The sequence below is a fragment of the Wolffia australiana genome, chromosome 13 (assembly GCF_029677425.1).
Source record: "Wolffia australiana isolate 7733 chromosome 13, ASM2967742v1".
NCBI classification, from domain to species: Eukaryota; Viridiplantae; Streptophyta; class Magnoliopsida; order Alismatales; family Araceae; genus Wolffia; species Wolffia australiana.
In genome coordinates this window covers 12564992-12587660 of record NC_135847.1, presented here as the reverse complement: position 1 = coordinate 12587660, position 22669 = coordinate 12564992, and the positions used below count along the sequence as shown (strand labels likewise).

The window sequence follows — 22669 nt, the reverse complement described above, 5'->3', positions numbered from 1 at the left end:
ACACTGAGATGATTATTTTGGTAGTTATCAATTATTTCAAGGCGCACCAAGATGATTTTGAGTCTCAAATTGTTTTCGATATATTTAAATCATTTTCTAGTCCCAAAATTATTTTTATATGTAGTTTTCAATGCATAAAATATTTATCTAGTAAATTAGAATACATAATTTATTATTTCGTAGGCTTATAGAAAAGGTGAGCTAAACACAAAAAAAGTTAAATTATGATTTCTATGTTAATACATATCTCTTGAAATTTTTCTGTATTTTCCATTTGTGTAAAACCTACTGTACTCTAATGTAGAAAATTAATCCTATCTATTTAATCAGTGCGTAGACATTTCAATTTTGTCATAACAATTATTTGACATATCTAGATCCATGGTATAAACAATCACGTCAGTAAAACCCAGCGTATTACTGGGACAAAAAGTATCTATGGTTGTTGGACTAGGCTAAATTTTAAGGTTGATGTTTGCTGCCGGTGCTGAACTTCGCAACAAACCAAATTAGTCTATAAGATTATAGAAAAGGTGTATTTATTTACCAGCACTTAATAATGTGGCAAACATGATGCTCTTTAAAATAGAAACTATATATAATATTCAAATTGTAATATTACCACGGTTTCTAATCACAATTCAACAAAAGTATACTTTCACATGGTGTTTTTTAAGTGTGTATTTAATCAAAAGTCATCAATCCAATTTTTAATGTAGAAACAGATTACCCTGACAATTTTACCAGCACTTAATAATGTGGCAAACATGATGCTCTTTAAAATAGAAACTATATATAATATTCAAATTGTAATATTACCACGGTTTCTAATCACAATTCAACAAAAGTATACTTTCACATGGTGTTTTTTAAGTGTGTATTTAATCAAAAGTCATCAATCCAATTTTTAATGTAGAAACAGATTACCCTGACAATTTTATTCTTCAATGTACTTACTATAAAGAAAATTCTGTCATGATTTTACTACTGACTTTCTTAGAATCAATAAATAATATAATTTGATCATTACAGTATGTCACAACATCTACTTCAACAAATATGACTTGATTTGAAGGCAGGCGTCCGAGCTTACTAACCCATATGAGTTGAAAACTTGATCAGAAATTTATTTTTCTTATTTGTTTGGAATCCATCAAATTTGGATTAACACACTTAAATACTTGCATTTAAATTCATGACATCCATAAGGAAACTCATCTTCATAAATTAGGTAATTATGCAACTTTTTTAATCTAACTAGTACAGATATTCACAAGGTTTTTCCCACTGATTCCTTTCTTCGCGTTTATAACAGGAATGACATTCATAAATATAATGTCGTCTTTTCCCAGGTTCTTGTATATTTGAGGCCTAGTTATGAAAAACTCATTATTAAAAAAATTACTTCTGCGTTGTCCAATTGAATGATGGAAAACATAAAGTTCATTTTCTCCCAAAAAAAACCTGCAAAGAGAGCTTATGATTGGAAAAGCCCGTTAATGTAGAGAGAAAGGTTTGATTTAAATCAATTAATAGGATGAACGATGGAAATCATAAAGTTCTTGGCATAATCTTCTCACTGAAGGAAAATCCAGGCAAGAAAGTTATGGTCAGCAAAGCCCTTATAGCTTATATTCGGAAGAAAGAAAGCTAGAGCTATACTTTCTGTGTATTGCTGGATTGAACGATGAAAGCATAAAGCCCATATATCTTATATTATGGGATAGATAAATAGATAAAGATAGAGGATATTATTACTACTCAAATGGAGAGATACTCAACAGAAGGCCTACAAGAAAACATGACCAAAGAAACCAACAGAGATCAAAGAATATGTGCAAGAAACTAGGGTGGAAGGGGGGGTCCCTCAAAAGTCCCATCTTTTCTTCACCCTGAACATGAAGAGAGGGTTTAAGATATCATCTTGAGGTACCTGGACCATTAACTGAAGCTTCATCTTCATTGGCGCTGATTTCGTCTTACCTCCTTCATCTCCCACCTGAAAGAAAAATAATCAAAACCCAGATCATAGTGTGATACACAGAGAGAAAGAGAGAGAACTAATCACAACCCAGTTCAGAGAGTGTGATAGATACAGAGAGAGAAATAATCACAGCCCAGGTCACAGAGTGTGATAGATACAGAGAGAGAAATAATCACAACCCAGTTCACAGAGTGTGTGATAGATAGATAGATACAGAGAGAGAGAGAGAGATAGTTATATAGAAAGATAGATCGATAGATAGATTTAGAGAGAGAAATACTTGTGCAACAGGTAGCTCTTCTGTCCCAGAAAATGAAAAGGATAGGCAAACATTCAACTTGAGATTCATCAGAACATCAATAAAAGGACACAAAATTGCCTAATTTTTGGAGACGAGCCACTACGGTGAGAAAGTTATAATAGTAATCTTTGTAAATAACCAACTCTAAATGGAAACGATATTCAGGAAGCAATAATGAACAAACTAATGAGGTATCAAGAACACGTCCGATAAATTAGTTCAATAAGATTTTCCATCTCCATATGAAAGGTATGTTGGGCACGAGTTTCTCACCCAGAGAGATGCCCATCCAAGCCGCACCTCCGAGTCATAACCAACCTTGAGTTTCATATCCTCGCTGAGCCCTTTCTTATACACGGCATTAAAATCATTGGAGTGGAAATGATAGCAGTAGCTGAAAGATGAAGCAATCTTATCACAAATGTGCACATTTATACGCGAACAAAAGCAGAGACAAAGAGTATGAATAAAAGTCTCTTGTGAGATGCAAGAGAATAGATTGAGCAAGGGAGGTAGGGATGAATTGGGACGAGCTGATGAAGATCCAGAGAAGTAGATACAATCATGGGGGTGGGGACTGTAGAGGACTGAAGGAACAAACTAGGAACCTTATCTTCAATTTATAGATACTTTGTCTTCTCTCTGCCCTCGTAAAGGGAGGGTAACAGGTATCTAAGGGGGAAAGGAAAATTGCACTCGCCACAAAAGATGATAAAACCCCTAGTAGGCCAGAGAGACAAAAATACCCCTGAGTTATGGGATTGATTGGGGACCAGCCTGCTGAAGATCTAGTGAGATAGAGATGACCTCCTTAAAGGATGGCTACATGTATTCAAAGAGAGAAATGCAGGAAAGGTTAAAAAACTTAGCACACCCCTCCCCTTTTAAGTGAAAATGGCGGAAATGCTCCCCGGAGGGCTGAAATGACTAAAGCACCCCTAGCACGCAAAAGAAACCAAAATACCCCTGGAGGGGATGGGGTTCTTATCTGCCATAAAACAAAGTATCAAAATTTCAGTGAAATAACGGGCGATACCAAAGGTTTTCAGATGTTCACAACCTGCTAATATCCTGGGTTTCTCTAAGTAGAAGTTTCTATCGTTATGAATTTTACATGAGGAAGCCCAGGCATACCTTAGCTTGTCTGATGGCCCAAACTGTCGTTTGAATGTAACAGAGACAGCGTTGTAGGGCAGAACTATTTCGGGGATGAAAGTCATTTGTTCATCCTGCAATAGCAGACTGCCAGTTATTCGTCCTCACATAAGTATTATCTAGCCAGGCACTTTAAAAAAAATGCAAAGACTTCTTTGCAACAACCTTGTAACAGTATCTCAGTTTCATGTTCCTGTCGGAATCATTTGCCTTCAAATTTGCGTCCACAAACTGCGCGGTGCAGACACCGCCAAGGGCTTTACCTCTTAAAATCCCATCCATTGACAGAGTTTTTTGTCCTTGCTCATCCTGTCTTTCTTCAATCGAAACTTCACCACGCGGAAACTGCAGTCTGGCTTTGGGCTGAAGAGGCAACATCACACAATCTTGGTAAAAGGTTGATTACTTCTCATCGTCAGAATAATCAGATAAATTTGCTACTTTGTATCGGTAATTGACAAGAAATGGATAAGGTACTAATTTAAGGTAAAGGACAGGGAAAAAACAGTTGCCCCAATGAGTTTGACTAAGATTTTGACCAAGGACCTTCAGCAGCTGTCCCAACATTCTGAAAATATACATATATCATACGATCTAACAAACTCATAAAGGGTCAGAAAGAAAAGGATAATTCAGTAATATTGAGGAAAATAAATCAAGCGGTGGACAAAAGTAGGTGGGATTTTCATGAGAATCAAGACTTCCAGTCAGAAATAAACATGGTCGAGCAATAGAAATGGTTGAGAATGAAAAAGACACGAAGATTGAAGAACTTCGAAATATATGCAGAGTTCAGTATTCCACTTACGAGGGAAAAAGACGGAACAGCCGATACCAAAGAAAGCTTGTAGGATGGCTGGGCAAGAATAGTGGTCATCATCACCTCGCCTTTTTTTTCCTGAAATTATTTGAAAATGAGACTCTTTTTAAATTATAAAACCAACTGAAAAGAACAAAAAATTGTGTCTTTTTACAATGCCCCAGCCAGCAGGAGAAAACTGCCTCATGGGAAAAGAAATTGCAACATTGAAGTGGATCTCATTACAATGAACGAGATTTCCACTATTAAACCAAAATCTTTGTGTTAAAGATCATTGATCACTTAAAAACAAAGCAAAGGGTGAACGTTGTGACAGTTTAATTACCACGAAGAACAATGCTACGTATTTATAGAAGCATCATGTAAAGAATTGAGTCAAGCAAGCCCAAAATCATACTTCTAAACAATGGACGAGATTTCCACCACTAAATCAAAATCTTTGTATTAAAGATCATTGATCATTTAAAAACAAAGCAAAGGGTGAACGTTGTGACAGTTTAATTACCACAAAGAACGAATGCTACGTATTTATAGAAGCATCATGTAAAGAATTGAGTCAAGCAAGCCCAAAATCATACTTCTAAACAAAGTCGTTTAGCCTCCAAATCCACCGTAATTGGAATCAAACAAAAAGAAATCTCAGAAAACGTAAATTGTCAAACAATTATCATAAATCCGAAGACGAGCTCATTACCTTCAGATCATGGTAAGTCTCAATCTCGACATTCTTTCCAACATCAAAAGTCCCCCTGACGAACGCATTTCGAGCTTCAACATCGTAATCGACGACCAAACGCTTCCAAAGGTCGAGACGAATCATGGGAGTCGAAATCTCGCCATCTCGATTGTTCATGAACGAAATTCTGAGCTTGGCGAGCTCATCGATGATCTTGCAAGAAACTTTGTGGTAGAAAACCTGGCTATCGCTATCGTACTCCGAAGTCACTCTCACAGCAGGCCTGCTACGGTTCTTTGGCGCCGCCACGGAGACCGACGCGTCGGAAGAAGGCTGCTGAGCTACCTGCAGCGATTGCGCCGCCGGTTGCGCCATCGCCGATCGATCTGAGATGAGAAAACAGCGAATGAACGAGAATTTGAGAAGAAACTACAGAAATTCCTCGGATTTCCGAATCTATTATCGCTTCAGACGTCGATCTACCTCGAAATTTTCCACAGCCACAGGAATTGGCGGGGATTCACGCCACCTTTTTATTGAGAATTTTCATGGGCCGACCGGGCTGATGAATGTTGGGCTTCCTTCTTAGCTTGCCACCTGTAGACAGTCAAAGAAGTTATCCTCGTCGTCGTCATCATTGTCATCATCGTCGTCGTCATTGTCATTGTCATCGTCGTTGTCATCATCGTCCTCGTCGATGTCATCATCATCCTCATCTTCGTCATCATCGTCGTCATCGTCCACCAAAACCCATCATCTGTCATGTCACCTGTCATCATCGTCCTCATCATCATCGTTGTTACCGATGTCATCGTCGGCATCATCATCGTTGTTACCGTTGTCATCGTCGTCCTCCAAAACCCCTCATCTGTCACGTCACCCATCACGTCACCTGTCATCGTCATCATTGTCGTCATCATCGTCGTCGTTGTCATCCTCGTCGGCATCATCGTTGTCATCGTTGTCAGCATCGTCTTTGTCCTCCAAAAATTGTCATTTGTCACGTCACCCGTCATGTCACTTATCATTGTCATCATCGTCGTCGTTGTTACTGTTGTCGTCGTTGTCATCGTCCTCCAAACCCCGTCATCTGTCACATCACCCCGTCACATCACCTGTCATCGTCGTCATTGTTGTTGTCATCATCATCATCATCGTCATCATCATCATCATCATCGTCATCGTTGTCATCGTTGTCGTCCTCCAAAACCCGCCATCTGTCACGTCACCCGTCACATCATCTGTCGTCATCATCATCGTTGTCGTGATCATCGTTGTGTGATTGTTGTCGTCCTCGTCATCATCCTTGTCGTGAACGTTGTCATCGTCGTCATCCTCCTTGTTGTCATCGTCATCATCCTCGTCATCATCATTGTTGTCATCGTCATCATCGTCATCCTCCAAAACCTGTCATCTGTCATGTCATCAGTCACGTCACCTGTCATGCATCTGAACTTTGGAATTACCTATACTGTTGCCTAATGTCAGGTGGCCTTCACTAGCGCAGCAGAAGTCTTTGAGTACATTAATAGTTATAGTGTTGACATCGCATCATTATGCTGACATGAAGATTTATTCATCGTCGTCCTAGTTAGGATGAATGATTTATTTATAGTTATCCCCTTCTCGTTGACAGCAACCACTACTTCCGCCGGAGAATATCATGTGATCATCGTCGTCATAGTCACAGGGACGGAAGGTTTGTCAGTGAACAAACTTCTAAAACCATGTTCGTGTTTGTGTTTGGTTTGTTCTATTTAGTTCCAGATAGAATTCTCAAAACTTCATTTCCATCAAGAATTAAATAAGGTTTTCTCATATTTGGATCAGAAATCTAATAGAGATATATTATGAATATTCTTAAAAAAAAAGTGACATATGAAAATGTTATGCTGTTCATTAAGAAATTCAACAAATAAAATCATATGAAAAAGGCCATTTAAAATAGAATTTCCATGCCCAAAGTTGAATGACAAAAAATTACTTCTATCAGAAATATAAATGACATTAAAAATATAATCTAGATGAACCAGGGAAAATCTATTATCATAATATAATAACAAAATCAATATTAGTTGAAAACTGGAGTTCATGTTCGTGTTTGTTCGCACATTCACGACCGAAAAAAAACAAATCTTCCCATGTCTACAACGTCATTAGCGTGGATCACGTCGACGACGACACAATCACTTAAGGTTTCGAGACATCCAAAATAAACAATGGAACATCCAAAAGCTCGGGCATATCCTCAGAATCTATCTTTGCAAGGATACGCACTTGCAGAATTGATAGAGAAATTCATAAACAAACGAATAATTAAAAAAAAAGATGAGTAATAGTAGAGTAAACAACCCAGGCTAGTGTTTCGAGACGAAGACGAAAAACTAGTATATAGTCATCAAAGCAAGGTTAACAAAGGGATCATGACTAATCACTTTCATTAGTGGCAAAGAGAACACTAGTCTTAAACTCTTAATTCCCCATAATGGGCAAAGATGGAATTTGGTATTAAATGAAATATTTATATTAAAAAATTTAAACCTCTCTAAAGTCTTGAACCTAAATTTAAACCTGTTCTTCACTCTTTCAGACAGTTCTCTCTTGCGCTGTTCAATCGCTACTCGAGACGATGATCTCTGCGCGCGCGTTGCGAAGAATCAGCGCTAATCTTCGTGCCTCGATCTTCCTTTCCAGTGCTTCTTCTTCTTCTACTCGCCATTCTCTATCCGTTGATCCTATTCGCGTTAACGGGTACAATCGCCATTGTTCAAAGCTTCCTCTTTTCAGTATTCGATCTGGTTGCCCTGGTTTTACTACTCGTGCTGAGGATCCTGCCGTCGAGGATGGGTTTGGGGTGGGATGTAGCGTCGCCCCATTCGATGTTGTTGACGATTGCGAAGTGCTGCGATACCGCCAGACGAGCGCGTATGCGGCGATCGAGCTTGCCCTCGACTCTGTTGTGAAGATTTTTACCGTTGCGAGCAGCCCTAATTATTTTCTCCCCTGGCAGAACAAGTCCCAGAGAGAGACGTTTGGATCTGGTTGGTTGAATTGTTGTCAATTCTTGGAATTTGCTTATTTAATGGACATGGCCCGCGTTGCCCTTCCCGCCATTTGCGCTATCAAATATTAGGATGTAGTTTGATTCGGAGAATTCTTGTTTCTCTTTGTTATTCAGCCAAATTTGACTTTACATGCATAGTCAGCTTGTTTTACAGTGGCTTCTTCTTATTATTGTTCTTAAGTTTCGAAATTTTGTGTGTGGAATTTTATGTGGGCCTATTTAATCCTGTTAATCAATTGAATTTCCTCTTTAGAGTGCTTAATTTGTTCAAACACGATGTAGAGCTTATTTGCGCTGTAATTTTTGGAGTTATTCTTACCAAGATGGTTTTTTTAATGGCCCACCAGGTTTTGTTATTCCAGGAAGAAGGATCTTGACTAATGCTCACGTTGTTACCGATCACACCTTCGTTTTAATAAGAAAGCACGGTTCGCCCAACAAGTACAGGGCAGAAATCAAGGCTGTTGGCCATGAGTGTGATCTGGCCATTCTCACTGTTGAAAGTGAAGAATTCTGGGAGGGCATGAGCTCTCTGGAGCTCGGTGACATTCCTTTTTTGCAGGAAGCTGTCGCTGTTGTCGGCTATCCCCAAGGTACTCTTGCAGCAAGAATAGAGCATTTTATTTAGTTAATTATTCTAGACACGTTGAGAGCTTTCTTTTCGTTTACATAATCATCTCACTCACTCCTCGTGGCATAGAGTTTATTCTTTTAGAAAAATGAGGACTTTCTATTTATTTAATGATGATAATGACGAACAGAAAATGGTTATGATGATGAAAAACCATCAGCACCATCCATCCGTTGATGAATCATCATCATGATCATCCGTGTCTCTTCATTCGTCCAAGCCCACCCATGGATGATAATGACGAAATTTGTGCATGATTAAGACAAAGTCGTCATCATCTTTCAACCTAATTTGATACTCTACCAATCATCTCATATTTCTTTAAATTTTGGACTTGTGCTGGAATGTTTTCGTAAAAATTCTACTATATACCTTCCTTTGTTTACATATTCTAAGATTATCTTCCTCAAGCATATATCGTTACGTATATATATTTTTTGGCGTGGGAATTCTACAGTCTATCATTTTTCGCCGCAAGCGTGTGTGACTATGACTCCTTTGGATATTGAGATAAAATCTTGGATATTTGACCGAATCTGCCCAATTTTCATCCAAGACCTAGTTTGATGGAGAGGAACAGATGGAGAAGAACTAGTAAGATGAAAATATGAAGGATAAGAGGATCAGAACTATCCCGCATTAGCTCTGCTTTTCCAGCTCAGGAAGATCTCCTGCCATTGGTCTAATCACTCCTGCAATCCAGACTTTCCAAAAATGATATCTGCTTCTCAAAGGTGTCAGCCACCTCTATCCAATAACACTTCTTCATGGCCTTTATTTTTTATTTAATCTGCACGAGTCTTCCCTGTGAGCATGTGGGCATCTTCCTTGTCTTCAGCCTCAGATTGGACATTGGCAGGTCCTTATCAGACCATTGTTGTCAATGATGACTAGTCATCGCCCTTTTGTCATCCACAACAAGGGCAATAAGCTCATAGCAGCAGGGACTGAGAGAAGGCCTTCACAGTAAGGGGGTGGGTAAGGCGAGAAGGCCTCCAGCAGTGTGACAAGAAGTTCGCGGCACGGGGGACCAGAGAGTGTGACAGAAGGAGACCAGGGATTCATCCTTCCGTCTTCATTTTTGTTGTCCTCATCATTCCCATGGCTAATATGACAATGGTGATGCGAATTTGATCATCATCATCCTATTCTCAGACATGTGGCGACGACACTGACTATCCAGTCATTCTCATCATGGCATGGAGGAACGATGAGGATAATGATGTTTCATCATCCTCGTTCTGTCATTGTCATTGAGGACAGGAAACCCTCCTCCAGTCTCTTAATATCTCCGAGTCTGAAACCCTATTCCTCTCTCTTAATATCTCTGAATCCAAAAGGTCAGCATTTGATTGATAAATGATGCATGGCAGCTTTTAAAAAAATTCAGGCGGAGATAATATATCTGTCACGAAGGGCGTCGTCTCCAGGGTGGAACCAACACAATATGTTCATGGTGCTACACAGCTAATGGCTATACAAATCGATGCTGCCATTAACCCTGGGAATAGTGGAGGACCTGCGATCATGGGAGATAAGGTTGTTGGGGTAGCATTTCAGAATCTCTCTGGTGCAGAAAATATCGGGTGAGTCCTGTGCCATTTTTTGAGTATTTGGTACTCTCATCTCTTCTGGAGTTGTATCAATTGGTTTATAAGTCATGGTCTCTGACTTTATTTTCTCTTTTTTTCACTCACTTTTACTTTAAGAAAAATGATTTCATTTGAGTAGATATTTATTACCTAACGGAACCAGACTGCTTCAATTAGAGTTTGATGACGGTACTGTCTATTACGCATGTCCAGTCTCTTCATCATACCCGACACAGAATCAGATACAATAGCTTGGATCACATCTTAGGTTCTGTCCCAGAGCCCAAGACAGAAGATGAGATGTGATGTGACTCGAGGAGTGCGTCCTTTGAAATATGAGTATTATTATTTATACTATATAAAGAATGGAATAGATATATATTCATCGGCTCCATCTATCCAAAAATGAGTTTTTGGTGAATATCATAATGGTTTATTATATATACTGAGCCCCTCCTGGGACACATTACTGGTTGAGTCTTGCTTGCCGTCCACTATCTCTGGATGCTGGTTGGGTGATATGGTTCTTGTCATTTATAGGGTTAATTTGTACTTTGTCCAGAAATAGGAACATTTTTCGTCATTTGCTTTCCTATATGTTTCCCTTTTAAACATGGCAGTCCCCCCGTATGAGGCAGCGAAGAAGTATCAAGAAGTGAATTTGTTTTCCTTTCCAGTAAAGTCCATCCTGCCGTTATTTCCTTTCCGGGCAATGTCCGCTCCACCAGCATCCCTCCCCTTGGTGGTGCCCATTACACCTTCTCCTCTCTCCTCTCAACTAGAAGGCGACATCCACTCCGCGTCTAGTTCGTGGAGAAGTCCACTCCGCTGTCTTTCGTTCTCATCTCGTTTTCCTTTCATTCTCGCTTTCCCACAATGAGAACCAGGTTCTTTTCATTGGGTTTCGGTTTGTCCCGTTCCTTCCATCCCTTCCCAGAAACAAGTCAAACTATAGCTCTAATTGTCCTCCAAAATCTTCTTGTTGTTCCATGACTTAAAACCACACAGATTTTCACACTTAGATCTGTTCTAGAAAGGGAAGTCATATAAATATGTCTCTGCAATTTTCTAAGGTATATTTTTTTAATATTTATTTGATGAAGGGAATATTGTTAAATATTCTAAGTATAGTATATATTTTTCAGGTATATTATACCCGTACCCGTCATAAACCACTTTATTGCTGGGGTAGAAGACAAAGGAAAATATGTCGGATTTTGTTCATTGGGAGTATCTTGTCAGCCCACCGAAAATCCACAGCTCAGAGAGTCTTTCGGAATGAGCTCCGAGATGACTGGCGTGCTCATCAGCAAAATCAATCCTCTGTCTGATGCACACAGAGTGTTGAAGAAGGATGACATTCTCTTGGCATTTGATGGTGTTCCTATAGCAAACGATGGCACAGGTAAATCATATATTCATCATTTTTGAATCCCTTTGCTTTTCTTAATTTTTGTGCTCCAATTGATTGTTATCTGCAGTTCACTTCCGCAATCGAGAGAGGATAACATTCGACTACCTTGTTTCAATGAAAAAGCCAAATGAGACTGTAAATCTCAGAATATTGAGGGATGGGATCGAACATGAGTTGAATGTTACTCTTCGACCTGTTAGTTCTCTCTCCTTTCTCTCCCCTCTAAATATGCATGTCATGCTCTACTTTCAAGTTTTAACTCGTCATCTAACTTTTCAGTTGCAACCTCTAGTCCCTGTTCATCAATTTGACAGGCTGCCGAGCTATTACATCTTTGCTGGGCTAGTCTTTGTTCCATTGACACAACCGTATCTTCATGAATATGGCGATGATTGGTATAATTCATCTCCTCGTCGTCTATGTGAGCGTGCATTGAGAGAACTGCCAAAAAAAGCCGGTGAACAGCTCGTCATCCTATCGCAGGTATATCGCTTTCCCAATTTCTTGGCGTCATTCTTTAATAAATTAATTAATTAGCTACGATAACTGAATCAGATTGACTCTGTTGGATTGCGATTGGATAGAGGCCTTCGATCAATTAAACAGCTTTGATAGAGATTGAATCAGGCGATCTGATCAAGAGAAAATTAGTAGATCAATCAAAATGCAATCTCGTATAGTTGATAAAGTTGGTTGTCTTTCTGGTTCTTTTCACCTGGTTTGTTTGCCGTGTATGATGTATTTGTTGGTCCTTTAAGTGTTATCAGACAATAACAAAAATTATTAACGGCATCAAAAACCCGTTGTTGTCGGCAATTGAGTATTGATTACATGCAATCGTCATAAGCATCCTTGCCACAGTCCAAGGATATTGCCGATGATGATTTCGTTATCATCTCTCGCCATCTGAGTGACGATAACTGAGAGAGTGACAAGAGGCAATGACTGTACAGAATTGTTGTTGTCATCGTCATCCTACCAGCGGACAATAGATGATGACTATGACAATCTAGTTATCTATATGTTTTCAAAAAAAAGAAAAACAATCTAGTTATCTTCTCCCTGGAACGCCCAAATGATTGGGGGAGGACAAAGACGATGATGACTCCAGGTCCTTTTTGCCTTACCTGACTTATTTGCCTTGGCAGTTTTTTATCATGCTGTACCCGTAAAAAAGGTTGTTTAGAAAAAATTCCTATGTGCATAAAATTACACTTTGGCCCCATGCTTCAGGTGCTAATGGACGACATCAATGCCGGCTACGAGAGGCTATCTGAATTGCAGGTACTCTTCTACCTCTGAAATCATTTCTTAAATTTTTTTATTCATTATCTTCTTCATTAATCCCGATTTTCATAATTTTTCTTTAAAGTAATTACCTTATTATTGAAAAAATAATAATTAACATTTTGGAGGGTCATTGACACTGGATGGATCGGCACTGACCAGGTAAAGAAGGTCAACGGGGTGGACATAACCAACCTGAAGCACCTCTGTAAGCTCGTCGAAGATTGCACTGAGGAGAGAGTGAGATTTGATCTGGATGAGGAGAGAGTGATCGTCTTGGATCATCGGAGGGCCCGAGTAGCAACGGCCAGGATTTTGGGACGTCACCGGATATCGTCTGCCATGTCCAACGATCTCTTGGAGAGTCTAAATGACTGATTCACAAGCCAACATGAACAGCCGAGCTCGACATCTCTGGCTTCATTGCTGACAAAAAATAGAAAATTAAAGCCTAAAATTTTCTTTCTACCATTTAATTTTACCTTTTTTAAACTCATTCAAATATTTATTCATTTTTCTTTCTATATAACACTTCAGATCGTATAAGTTTATATGGACCATTTTCTGTTCTTACCTGTATTCTTTAATTCTCCAAGTAAATGTCCGTTTGACAATCTTTGTAAGAACTTAGGACAAGCAACAATCTGAATACATAATGTAGTTGCATAAATTAATTGATTGTTTTATATGAGTGACATGCCCGTAATATATTCAAAAGAGAAAGTGCAATTCTGGACTCTGCAACTTTTGAGATTTTTTATTAATTTTCCTTTTTTTCCCATTTTCCATTTTCGATCCATGACATTAAGACAGATGACGAGTTCAGTGTGATCCTGGTCCGTTTGTCATGTACCCACGACTCGTAATTTAGCCTATATCAGCAGAACATATTTTCATAAAATAAATAACAACTCAACCTTAATCACACACCTGTAATATGATCTGAATATGATGGGTGATTTTGGAAATGGGAGATTCAAAATAAAAAGGGGAAAAACCATCTTCTGGGAAAGGATCAACTTAATTATGTATTTATATGTTTTATACTAATGCAAGAGATTATTTAAATTATATTTTAATTTATATGTCGGATATAAAGACAATGGATATCCAACACTAAAATCTGATATTGTCAACCAACCTCTGAGATGAAGATGGCACATACAGCAATCAATGTCCATGAATAAGATGTAACTCAAATAGCTTAATTGTCTATATATATGTTTCTCACTAATAGAAAAAAATTATCTAAATTATATCAAGATTTATATATTGGAGATAAAAAAGCGGATATCGAACATTGATAACTGACATTGTCATCGAATCCCTGAGATGAACACAGATATTAATGATTATTTAATAATAGGAATGTAGCAACTAATATCCGGGTATTGGTAAAGCCAGGTTTCTCATTTCTGAAAGCCGTTATGGTATCCAATATCTATATTCGATATCATCATCCAACCTCTAAGATGAAGATAGATGCCAATATCGATAAAGATAGATTTCAGATTTTGTATTTCTGATTGAGAGAATATTGAGAATACCAAATAAACATAAAACGTTGCACACATTTCATTACTTTCACACGGGTTTTATACAGAGGAGATCACAACGGCTAGAAAATGTAACGGCTACTCTTGAGCCGTACACGGTACAGTACGTGGTCCCCACATGCTCGATAATAATCCCATAACACCTCCCCTCAAGCGGCAGAATGAATGTCTTCCATTCCTAGCTTGGACACCAGGGCCTCATGTTGGTCCTTTTTGCAGAGCTTTGGTAATGATGTCAGCCAATTGTTGTTTAGTAGGGATGTAGGCAATGCCGCTGACTTGGGAATAAAGTTTGCCTTTGATAAAGTGACCGTTGATCTCCATGTGTTTGGTGCGATCATGTTGGACTGGATCATGGGCCAGGCTGATAGCAGATTTATTGTTGCAACGAAGGAGTGTAGGTTGGTTAGGTGAGAAACCGAGCTCCTGGAGGATGCCTCAAATCCAGAGTGCTTCACAGATGCCCTTACTAAGGGCGTGAAATTCCACTTCAGTACTGGATAAAGACATGACGATCTGCTTCTTGTTGCGCCATGTGACTAAGTTACCGCATAGTAAAGAGTAGTACCTAGTGGTAGACTTGCGATCAACATGCGGGCCAGCATAGTCAGAGTCAGTATACAGTTTGAGTTGCAAGGACGTACCTCGAGTGAAAGATAGACTAAGCCCAATCGTCACCTTTAGGTAACGTAGGATCCGGAACGCAGACTGCAAATGAGATATTTTAGGATGATGCATAAACTGGCTAAGAACATTGACGGCATATGAAATGTCGGGCCGAGTATGAGCAAGATAAATGAGTTTGCCAATAAGACGCTGATAAGTGAGAGAGTCAGTGTCTGGCTCATTATTGTCTTGTTTAAGTTTTAGATTTGCTTCCATCGGTGTAGATACTGGTTGACATTGCAGATTGCCAGTTTCATCAATAGGATTATATATGTAGTTTTGCTGTGAAAGAGTGATACAACTGGATGAAAGACTGACTTCTATGCCTAGGAAGTATTTGAGTGGACCTAGACTTTTAATGTCGAATTGCTCGCTGAGTTGTTGGCTTAATGTGGTAATCCCGTGAGAGGAGTTTCCCCTTATGATTATATCATCAACATAGACAATGATATTCACAGAGTCCGGAGTTAACCATTGAAAGAAAAGAGTGTGATCCCCATTTGATTGTTGATACTTAAGTTGTTTCATGGCCTGGGTAAACCACTCAAACCATGCACGAGGAGATTGTTTAAGTCCATATAGGGCCTTATGAAGACGACATACTTTTTCTTCAGGTATCTCATAATGGGGGGCGGCGGCTTCATGTAAACTTCCTCATTCAGATTGCCATGTAAAAATGCATTTTTTACATCAAGCTGTAGCAGATCCCATTGTTGATTAGCTGATAAGGAAATCAGAATCCGTATGGTGGTCATTTTTGCCACCGGTGCAAAGGTTTCTGTGTAATCCACTCCATGTTTTTGTGTATATCTTTGTGCCACCAACCGGGCTTTGTAGCGTTCCAACTGACCATCTGCTCGATACTTAACCATGTATATCCAACGACAGCCAATAGGGCATTTACCCGGAGGCAGAGTAGTTAGTTCCCATGTCTGGTTAGCATATAACGTGGTCATTTCATCATTCATAGCTGCTTTTCAATGTGGTTGAGCAAGATCCTCATGAACATTTCTTGGAATGTTGATTTTCTGCAGATTCATTAAAAATATTTTGTGCTCTGGGGAGGAATTCTGATAAGTGAGAATATTGCTCAATGGAAAAGGAGTAGTGCTAATGTTGGGGGGAATGTTAGTTGCTGGTGAGGATACATTGGAGCAGTTGGTTGTGGGGGGAGCAGAGTCAACTGGAGTAGACTCAGGATCAACTGTAGTAGGGATAGGTGGTGCCCGTAGGTGTGTTCGGATGAAATGTTTTGGGAAGGGTGGTAGTAGACTTGACTGACAGATAACAGATGTATGTTCCTCACGTCCAACCTCTGAACCGAGCTCAACTGATGTTGACTCGTCTTCATGGGTGGGTGGCAAATGTAATTCTGATGAACATGGCACCGGAGGGGAGTTATGCATAATTTTATCACTTAAAGTATGTGGATAATAAATTTTTGATTCATTGAAAGTGACATCTTTAGAGATAAGAATACGGCGTGTGGGAGGATGATAACACTTATATCCTTTTTGAGTGTTAGAACATCCAACAAAGACACAAGGGAGTGCACGTGGGGCTAGTTTATGAGTTTGATGTGGATATAGATGAACATAGCATTCACACCCAAAAGATATGAAGTTCCAATTCATGATGTGGCTGAGCATTAGGAAAAGTGTTATTCACAACCTGTAAGGGAGTTTTACCGTTAAGTAAAGGAGTAGGAAGCCACTTTATAAGATAAGTAGAAAACATAGCAGCTTCTCCCCAAAGAAAGTTGGGAGCATTACTTTGAATTGTCAACACCCTGGTCTTTTCTAGGATATGACCACGTTTGCGTTAAGCCACTTCGTTTTGTTGGGGTATATGCGGGCAGGAGGACTCATGAATTATACCTTGTTCTTTAAAGAATGATGCAATGGTAGCGTTCATGAATTCTCAACCATTATCCGTACGAAATCGTTTGATGTGTGGCCCATACTGCCTAGAAATCATGGCCACAAATTCACGGATTATAGTTGGAACATCCGATTTGTGCTTAATGAGATGAATCCAAGTGAACCGACTGACATCATTGGTAAGAATTAGGAACCAACGGAAACCATGTAAGTCCGCAAATGGAGATGATCCCCACACATCACAATGAAATAACTCAAACACGTGTAGCGGAGAAATGAGATGTAGGATATGTAGTGAGTTTATGTTTATCCATATGGCACACTTGACACACAAACTTATCCATACATAATCCTTGACAAATATCTGGAAAAAAGGTTTTCAGCAAATGAAAATATGGATGTCCCAATTGACGATGAAGGAGCCAAAGCTGCTCCTCCTTGTTTAGAAGAGAGCTGGGCGCAGACGGATCCTCTGTCACTAAGTGTGATACCAAGGAAGTTGGACCATTGGAGCATAAGTAATAGAGGCCATCTTAAATCCTAGCTAGCCCATGCTTCAGACCCGCCACCTTGTCACAAAGGAATACATGTACCCTATCAAAGATCAGTTTAAAGGATGTCAGTTGTGCTAATCGTTGGACAGAGATAAGACTGACACGTAGTTAAGGGACATGTAAGACATTAATAAGTACACCAAGAGGATGAATTTCAATACTTCCAATCCCAGCAATTGTAAGTAAAGTGCCATCAGCAGTCTGGCCCTTTTTAGCACGATGGCAGAGTTCATATTTGGTAGATGCAGATTTTGAGGGGGTCATGCGGTCAGTAGCACCAGAATCAAGTATCCATGTTATAGGTGAGTTGGGTAATGTTGGTGCAATAGGAAAACATAAAGCAGTACCTGAGTGAATAAGGGATGTGGAGCCAATAATCTCATTAGCCTTAAGTTGAGTGCGGAGGGAATGCAATTCCGCTTTTAATGTGAAAAGTTCACTGTGGTTGTCCACGAGCAGCACTTGGGCTGATTCTTCCGTAGTAATCATACAGTTGCTTTTGCTATGTAGTTTCTCAGCCCAAGATGGACAACCATGGAGTTTCCAACAGGTGTCTTTCGTGTGGCAATGACGTCGACAGTGACTACACCATAACTGATCTTTATCATCTCCTCGAGGCCCCTTATGTTGGATCTTCTTGGACGATCCTTCTAAAAGAATGGGCATAGGAGCTCGAGGGGCCTGACTTGGCTGCTGCGGTTGTTTGTGTTGAGGAAGGAGTTCCAAACTCGGCTCTCGACGATGACTCAAGTTAGGACCTAATTAAGATTAGTTACTAAAATGAATCTATACTCTATATACTCGTTAGAGGTTTAGAAGATAGGGTCCAATATAAGTTCAAACATAGTTAGGATTCAACATAGTTAGGACACACAATGGACGGCCAGGATTAGATTAGAAAGGATTATAACGGTCAAGATTATAACCGTTATACATAATGGGTCCACGGCACAAATCGACGGCTACGATCGGTGCACCCATCTCATTATAACGGCACAGATTTAATCTAAACAAAACGTTGTTTGAAAGTATACCGATACCGAATCAACGGTCACGATCGGTGCACTCATTCTATTATAACGGACTAGATTAAATCTGTTCTTTTAAAAGAATATATCCGTTGTAAACTGTTACAACGGATATATCTACATAAACGGTAACTTCTAATTCTAGACAATACGACTATTATAAGAATACAACAAATTGTAACTCAACGTACGGGGAAATACAACGATCTTAAGGCCATTGCCTGTGTCCTCTCTTTCTTCTTCTTCTCTCTTCTTTACTTCTTCTTCTTCTTCTTGCTACTGTCCAGAATCAAGATTCTCAACAGTTTGACCATGAAAGCTGAGTTTTGAAGTGTAGAATTAGGCGGAGGCGTAAGTCGGCTTTCTTCTTTGCGAATTTGACTAACAGTGTCTTCAAAATTCAGTTTATGTTCTCAATGGAATAGTTGAGCTCTTGCAGTTTCGAATTCCGCTCGCTATCCCTTGAGATATCGATACACCCGATCACGTAAAACATTCTGTCGATCCACTGAATTTGCCGTAGGTGGATGGTAAAAATCTATTTCCTTCCACTGGGCTTGAAGTTCATTTGCATATTCTAGTGCCGTGTGGTTTTCTTGAAGCAAGGTCATAGATCGATCAACCAAATCCACAATCTGAGATTCGTCTACCCGCATAGAGAATCTCTGCTGAACTAGATCCCATACTTCTTTGACATTCTCATAGTCTGAATAAGATTCACTAATTTCAGGTAGCATAGCATCCAATAACCAGGTGAAGAGGATATCCTCTTCACACCGCCACTTTACATATCTTGGATCACTTTCCATAGGTGGGTCATCAATTAGATGATGTAATTGACCACGAGGACGAAGTGTACGTTGAATGTACTTTGTCCACTGATAAAGATTATGACCGGTAAATAGATTTCTGGGTTGAGTTTGTGGAAGATGGGTACACCACTTATCACCCATCTGAGTGAGTGGGATTCCCATATTCAATTCCATTTTAGCCATAAGAAGAGGCTAATCTTGGAAAAAAAACAGTATCTAAGTCGATAAAACACAAAGTAATTGAGGAGCAATCACACCTAGAGAATCGTCCCCTAGATGAAGAGAGTCATCTGCTCACTTGGAGAATAAGAGAGGCTGCAGCTGTAGTATCCCGGAACAGCTTGCAAACGGGTCTACTGAGCTGTTCAAGTTGGATATCGAGCTGAACGAACTGCAGTATCGAGCTCCAGCGTTGCCTCAGCAAGAAGCTTGGCAGCCAAGGAAGCTCTCTCAGAAGAAGCTTCGCTCTCGCAGAGAAAAAAAAACGTTACCACAGAAGAGGATATGGCGAATGTTTTCGCAGAGAAACATTGCCACAGAAGCAAATCTAGCAGAAGATGGATCTTCGCAAAGTATTGCCATAGAAGCAAATCTCGTGGAGGATGAAGCTGCGCAAAACGTTGCCGCAAAGAAGACTTCCTCGCGATAGGAAAAGATTAGGGCACGGTGCAACTGATTACTCCTTGCTCTGATACCATGATAGAACATTGAGAATACCAAATAAACATAAAATGTTGCACACATTTCATTACTTTTACACGGATTTTACACAGAGGAGATTACAACGGCTAGAAAATGTAACGGCTACTCTTGAGCCGTACACAGTACAGTACGTGGTCCCCACATGCTGGTTAATAATCCCATAACACTGATATCTGTACCAGCATCCAACACCGGTATCTGATATCGTCATCCAACCCCTTAGATGAAGACATAGTCTAGCATCAATATTGAGTATTGGTACTGAAGCAAACAATATCCAGATATTGGTAAAAGCCAGATATCAGATTTCTCATTTCCAATATTCGTTACAGCATCCAACATTGATATCTGATATCATTATCCAACCCCTGAGATGAACATAGATGCTGATAACAATATTGAATATCAATGTTGTAGCGACATATATCCAAATATCAGATTTCCCATTTCTGATATCCATTACAGCATGCTACACTTATATCTAATTTCGTCATCCAACCCCTGAGATGAAGATAGTTGTCGATAATAATATTGAATATTGGTACTGTAGCGACACATATCCAAATATCAGATTTCACATTCCTGATATCAATTATAATGTCCAACGCCGATATCTGAAATTGTCATCAACACAAGACAGATGCCAATAACAACATTAAATATCGGTACTGTAGCAACTGATATCCAGATATCGGTTAAGCCAAATACCGGATTTCCCGTTTTTGATACCCGTCATAACATCTGCCCTGATACCGGGATTGGAAGGGGAACAGTAGGAGAATTCAAACTTAAACATGAAGGTCAATTTTTGAAATAAAAGATGTCAATAGGTTTGGACATTCTAGACCGAGGACCAGTTAAATTGGACCCAACCGGGGCTGTAGGTCCACCATTCGAGGGTGGACTGGTTGGTCGGGCAGGTTTTGGTCTTAGCGTCAACCGGACCGGAAGTAAATTATTAAAGATTTTTAAAATATTTTTCATAAAAAATCTAAAAAATATTAAATCCTAACTCGTCGAAGAGGTTTCTATTGAGCTCAGTGTAGCCGCCATTTATTTGATCATTTGTGGGCATCCACTTGATGCATAGGAGTTTTTGTTCGAAAGCAAGCCGCAAGAACCCATTAAAACCCATTTCTCTATTGAAAGATTCTTCCTTCCTATTCACCCTAGTAGTTCTCCTTGAAGAAAGAAAGGTGTAGAGCGAGAAAGATCTAGAGAGGGGGGAAAGAAGGCAAGAGAGACGAAATGGAATTTATTACCTACGGTTTCAAAGCTCTGTATGTCGATATACATCATAATCATCAACATAAATTTTCTACTTTATTACATTGAATAGTAAACTCTACCAGACGAGGCCCGAACAAGAACATACCAGAATCGGACCAAACTTTAGGTAAGACTGAAGTCTTTGTCAAAAACCTGGACCGGACAGAGACCGTCCAACCCTAGTTAAAAACCCGGACAGGATCGAGACCGTCAAACCCTAAGTAAAAACCCGGACCAAAGCAAGACTGTCAAACCCTAGTTAAAAACCCGGTCCGGACCAAGACCGTCAAACACTAATTAAAACCTGGACCGGACTAAACCCTAGTTAAAAACCCGGACTGGACTGAGATCGTCAAACCCTAGTTAAAAACCCGGTCCGGACTGAGACAGTCAAACACTAATTAAAAACCCGGACCGGACTAAACCCTAGTTAAAAACCCGGACCGGACCGAGATCGTCAAACCCTAGTTAAAAACCCGGACCGGACCAAGACCGTCAAACCCTAGTTAAAAACCTGGACAGGATCGAGACCGTCAAACCCTAGGTAAAAACCCGGACCAAAGCAAGACTGTCAAACCCTAGTTAAAAACCCAATCCGGACCAAGACCGTCAAACACTAATTACAAACCTGGACCCGACTGAGACCGTCAAACCCTAGTTAAAAACACGGACCGGACCGAGACCGTCAAACCGTAGTTAAAAACCCAGACCCGACCGAGACCGTCAAACCCTAGTTAAAAACCCGGACCGGAACGTGACCATCAAACCCTAGTTAAAAACCCGGACCGGTCCGAGACCGTCAAACCCTAGTTAAAAACCCGGACCGGACCAAGACCGTCAAACCTTAGTTAAAAACCCGGACCGGACCGAGACTGTCAAACCCTAGTTAAAAACCCGGCCCGGACTGAGACCGCCAAACACTAATTAGAAACCCGGACAGGACTGAGACCGTCAAACCCTAGTTAAAAAACCGGACCAGACCGTGACCATCAAACCCTAGTTAAAAAACCTGGACCGGACCGAGACCGTCAAACCCTAGTTAAAAACCTGAACTGGACCGAGACCATAAAACCCTACTTAAGAACCCGGACCGAACCAAGACCGCAAAACCCTAGTTAAAAACCCGGACTGGACCAAGACCGTCAAACCCTAGATAAAAACCCAGACTGCACCCAGACCGTCAAACCCTAGTAAAAAACCCGAACAGAACTGAGACTGTAAAACCCTAGTTAAAAACCCGGACTGGACCAAGACTGTAAAACCCTAGTTAAAAATCCC

The 22669-nt window shown here is 39.9% G+C and overlaps 2 protein-coding genes across 3 annotated transcripts; one reads left to right on the top strand and one right to left on the bottom strand.

The window, feature by feature from the left end:
- Positions 1-1732: 1732 nt before the first annotated feature.
- On the bottom strand, positions 1733-5526 carry OEP37 (chloroplast outer envelope protein 37). 2 transcript variants are annotated; one of them, XM_078585231.1, is made up of 7 exons: positions 5420-5526; positions 4955-5322; positions 4249-4338; positions 3606-3803; positions 3420-3514; positions 2559-2679; positions 1733-1999 (listed from the first exon to the last, which is right to left on the bottom strand). In XM_078585231.1, the coding sequence occupies exons 2-7, from the start codon at positions 5309-5311 to the stop codon at positions 1868-1870; spliced, it is 993 nt and encodes a 330-aa protein (XP_078441357.1). In that variant the 5' UTR covers positions 5312-5322; positions 5420-5526; the 3' UTR covers positions 1733-1867. The 2 variants fall into 2 exon arrangements, with proteins under 2 accessions (XP_078441357.1, XP_078441358.1); XM_078585232.1 differs by lacking the exons at positions 1733-1999; positions 2559-2679 and adding an exon at positions 2694-3273 and having other exon boundaries at positions 4955-5451.
- Positions 5527-7520: 1994 nt separating this feature from the next.
- Positions 7521-13482, top strand: LOC144711389 (protease Do-like 10, mitochondrial). Its single transcript, XM_078585377.1, has 8 exons — positions 7521-7977; positions 8348-8593; positions 10022-10217; positions 11369-11628; positions 11705-11832; positions 11917-12120; positions 12871-12921; positions 13087-13482. Exons 1-8 carry the CDS (start codon positions 7566-7568, stop codon positions 13300-13302), a joined length of 1713 nt encoding a protein of 570 aa, XP_078441503.1. The 5' UTR covers positions 7521-7565; the 3' UTR covers positions 13303-13482.
- The last annotated feature ends 9187 nt before the right edge of the window (positions 13483-22669 follow it).